Source organism: Peromyscus eremicus, chromosome 20, assembly GCF_949786415.1.
Source record: "Peromyscus eremicus chromosome 20, PerEre_H2_v1, whole genome shotgun sequence".
Lineage (NCBI taxonomy): Eukaryota > Metazoa > Chordata > Mammalia > Rodentia > Cricetidae > Peromyscus > Peromyscus eremicus.
In genome coordinates, this window is record NC_081436.1 from 5,172,324 (window position 1) to 5,176,662 (window position 4,339).

General features: G+C 45.3%; 1 protein-coding gene across 1 annotated transcript in view; it reads right to left on the reverse strand.

Moving 5' to 3' along the window:
* Positions 1–556, reverse strand: part of LOC131897104 (olfactory receptor 8S1-like) — a 5,486-nt gene extending 4,930 nt beyond the window's left edge. The window contains exon 1 of the mRNA XM_059247985.1: positions 5–556. Within this exon, the coding sequence (XP_059103968.1) occupies positions 5–556 (552 nt within the window). The remainder of the gene's footprint in view (positions 1–4) is intronic.
* Between the last annotated feature and the right edge of the window lie 3,783 nt (positions 557–4,339).

The following is a 4,339-nucleotide window of genomic DNA, read 5'->3' on the forward strand; positions in this document are numbered from 1 at the left end:
AGACCAGCGAGAGCACGGGAGGAATCTCACAGGCAAAGCTGTGGATGACGTTCGGGCCACAGAAGTGCTCTTGGGCCAGCAGGAGGGTGTTAATCAGGCTGGCACTGATCCCTATGGCCCAGGATATACCCGCCAGCCCAGAACACACCTTTCCATTCATAGTGACCACATACAACAGTGGGTGACACACAGCCTGGAACCGGTCGTAGGCCATGGCGGAAAGGAGGCAGGCCTCGGTGGCCCCAGAAAATATGACCAGGGCGATCTGAGTGAAACACCCCAGGGATGATATAGTCTTCCACTCAGAAATCAGGTTCCTCAGCAACTTGGGCACAATGACTGAGGAATAGAAAGCATCTATAAAGGAGAGGTGTCTCAGGAAGAAATACATGGGGGTACGAAGGTGGGAATCGGAGCCAATCACCAGCAGCATCAGCAGGTTCCCCGTGAGGGTCAAGAGGTAAATCACCAAGAACAGCGCAAACAGCAGCACCCGAGTCCGAGGGTTGCTGGTCAGTCCCAGGAGCACAAACTCAGTGACATTCCTAACTTCCATGGAGCATTCAAGCATCCCATCTGAGGGACAAGAACTGAGAAGACTGTCCAGCACTGCTACACAGCCCCGGAATGATGAGTTAAACTTTTGACTCAGGAGGGGTTACATGGCAGTGGTCTTTCTGTTGTGTCTGCTCCTCAGCACTTCCTAGCTCACGGTAGTGACCTTCTGGCCAAAGTGGAGAAGGTGGGTGGGAAGCTTGAAGAGAATGAGAACTAGAAAAGAAGAGGAGGAGGAACAGGATTAGAACACTGGAGGAAAGGAGCCAAGGAGAGACCCCACGACTCTGAGAGGTGTGTTGTGTTCTGCTTTCAAAGGGGGTCAAACTCAGCCTGCAGGGGGACTGACAGGCACAGCGAATCAGCAGTAGACATTTTGGCTGGCCATGGGCATGACAGACTATGACGATGTCTGAATAACGGACAGAAGTGCTGTGACACCTCACGATGGTGCAAGTCCTTTCTCTGCCCTCAGAAGTCTGGAAATCACTTGAGTTTTTCATTTAAAACGTCAGTAGGACAGGTCAGATGGCTTAGCAAGTAAAGGGTCACAAGGGTGACGGTCTGCGTTCTAGCCCTGGGATGGAAGGAGAGCGCTGACTCCTGCAAGTTGTCCTTGAACTCCACAAACGTGCAGTGCCACCCATGCACCACCCCCAATAGAGGCAAAAGAAAACTCTGGAAAACTAGACAGTTCCCAAGGTCCATTCCATTTTCGACATTCTAAGAATGATGGAGCGATCTCTTTTGGGTGTGTTTGCTACCGAATAGAAGCCCCTTGACCCCTTGCATGCTAGCTCAAGCAGAAGTGACAGTTTCATGGAAACTAGACGGGGGAGGGGGAGCCCTCCTAATGGAAATGAGGACAACACTTTCACTGCGCTCTCCGGATGTAGCACAAGAATCCACAGAGACCCGAGCATCTCTGAACTGGATATGGATAAAGCCACGCCAAACTTCCATCACTCGACTTCTGAACGTTACAGATAGGAGGAGGGATGAAGGATACTTGGTAGAATGGACAGCTACAGGTTTAGTTTAGAGCAGAGGGAGGTAAAGAGGTCGCCTCTCTTCTCAAAGGATGGCTAGAAGTTTCATAAGTGAACCAATGCGGATGGGGGAAGCCCCTCCTGATCTCTGCTCATGACTACCATGCTCACGGGTTCCCAGAGTGGGCAGTTTTGGGAGAAGATGGATTGGAATAAGATTTATCCTTACCTGGATCCCAAGGCGAAAACCAGATATGCTTAGTGGAGGATGCCCGGATAACATCCTTTCCCACACTGCACAAGAGCCACAGGTCTGACTTGGTTTCTGTGGGCTTCTCTTGACTTAGTCCTAGGGGATACAGGCAAGGGACTTCTGGGCACTGAGCTCTTTAAATTTTGGTTATGAGTCTTAGTTGGTTATCAGCCTTTAATGGCTGAACTGTCTCTCTAGCCCACAAGAGACTTCTGAATAAGGGTTCCTCTCCATAGTCTTTATGTCCAAGGGGAAGGGTAGTTTTCCAAAATTCTGCTTCACAAATAACAATGGCCAGAGGGACTCAAGTCATCTTCAGACCTTAGAGAGAGAAGGGAGTCCCTAGAGACCCCCGAGCAGGTCTTCTCTGGTTCTGAGTGGGTCCTCCAAGCTGACTCTTTGTGTTACCCTTGTTTTAGTGGGTTACATCATACAAGAGGGCCCTGAGGTGGCCAATAATCCATTTTTAGTTCTATTATTATGTAAAAATATCACCGATCTATGAGTAGGTTACAGGCATACTCGTTGTATACATGCACAAAATTCTGAAAAACAAACACACAACCCTTTACCTCCAGCATTGCCCAGCTCTGCTTTGGTGCTGCTACGTCTCTCCCCTTAGGTTCCTCCCCAGAAGTGCATCCTTGTTAACTAGAACGTCACTGTGTTCTTCAGATACCTCCGCAAATCTAATAAAATGTTTGGCTGAAAAAAAAATCTCTGAAAAATTCTGTACAGCATTTTCAACTTAAACATTCCTCTCACTGAACATGTGCAACTTAACTTACTCAGATATGATGTTTAAAAAAATCCAGTCATGGCCCCTTATTCTTGAATTGTTGTTACACATACACACACACACACACACACACACACACACACACACACACACACAAATACAACCTGCAGAGTTTATTTAATGTTGCTCATATGTGTATGTGTTTAGGGCTGATTGCTTGGGAGTGCATCTCCTATCAGGGGGCTCATCCCCGGAGCAGACCGATTACCTCTCTCTCAGCAGTCATTCATTGTTCGGGGTTCTTCATCTAGGGGCAGGGCCTTCCCCCATCCACATTGGCATGTCAATTGTCATTTTTCAGGTTTTATTTAGGTGACCATGTTGTTGAGATTTCATGAGCACAGCTTCACTATCATGTCTAGAAGACACTATCCTGCGGCAGATGCCCTGGTCCTCTGACATTTACAATCTTTCCACCTCTTCCCCCTTGATGGTCCCAGAGCCTTCAGTGTAGGGTCATGTTGAAGAATCCTAACCTTCGGGGATTTAGTTGAAATCTTAACACAAGAGAAGACTATCATTTAATATCTTTTCACATGGATGCATCTTTAAAAGTAAACTTCAGGCCGTGCGGTGGTGGCGCATGCTTTTAATCCCAGCACTAGGGAGGCAGAGCCAGGCGGATCTCTGTGAGTTTGAGGCCAGCCTGGTCTACAGAGCGAGATCCAGGACAGTCACCAAAACTACACAGAGAAACCATGTGTTGAAAAAAACCAAAAAAAAAAAAAAAAAAGTAAACTTGAGTTGGGGCTGGAGAGATGGCTCTGTGGTTAAGAGCACTGGCTGTTCTTCCATTGGACTAGGGTTTAATTCCCAGCACCCACATGGCAGCTCACAACTGTCTGTAACTCCAGTTCCAGGAGATCTGATACCTTCATACCAATGCACATAAAATAAAGTTAAATAAATTATTAAAAATATATAAAAAAATAAAATAATTTTAAAAATTAAAAAAAAGTAAATTTGAGGGCTGGAGAGATGGCCCAGCGGTTAAGAGCACTTGTTGGTCTTGTAGAGGAGTTCAGTTCCCAGTATCCCATCCATATGGTAGCTTATAACTTCCTATAAGTTCAGTTCCAGGGAGTCAAGTGACCTCTTCTGGCCTTCACTGGCACTGCACACACAGTGCACATACATACTCACAGGCAAAACACCCATGCACATGAAATAGAAATAAACCAATCCTCAAAATACTTGAGTTATATACTACTGGTCAACCCCTTATTTTCAGCACATGGACACCCTTACAAGTAGTCTCTTCCATTTGTCTCATTTTTTTTATAGCTGCGGATTGTTTTATAGAACAGATGTAAGCGTCAATGAGCTCATTAGAGATAAGTGTTTTCAATAATAATGTTGCAGTTAAATAATTTTGTAAATGCTCTTTCTTGTTTCAGTATTTGTGCAGAATGAGCTCCGAAAGAATTTGTGGTTCTAAAGACGAGCAACCAAAACCAAAACCAAAACCAAAACCAAAACCAAACCAAACCAAAACAAAAGAAAAAAAACAACAGACAGACTCCCGCAAATTGCCTTCTAAAAAGATACTATTTTTGGATCTTTCACTTAAGTATGGTGTGAAATTAAATTCTGAGAGTGGAAAGAAGAAAGCCAACCCAAATTCTTTTAAATGATTTTTCTCTGTTCTTTAACTGGCTAGGCCAGTGAGCAACACTTAGAGTACTTTGCAGTTTCCAGCTTATTAAGCAATGGCTCTTCTGGATCCCCAAAGCAAAACTAAAA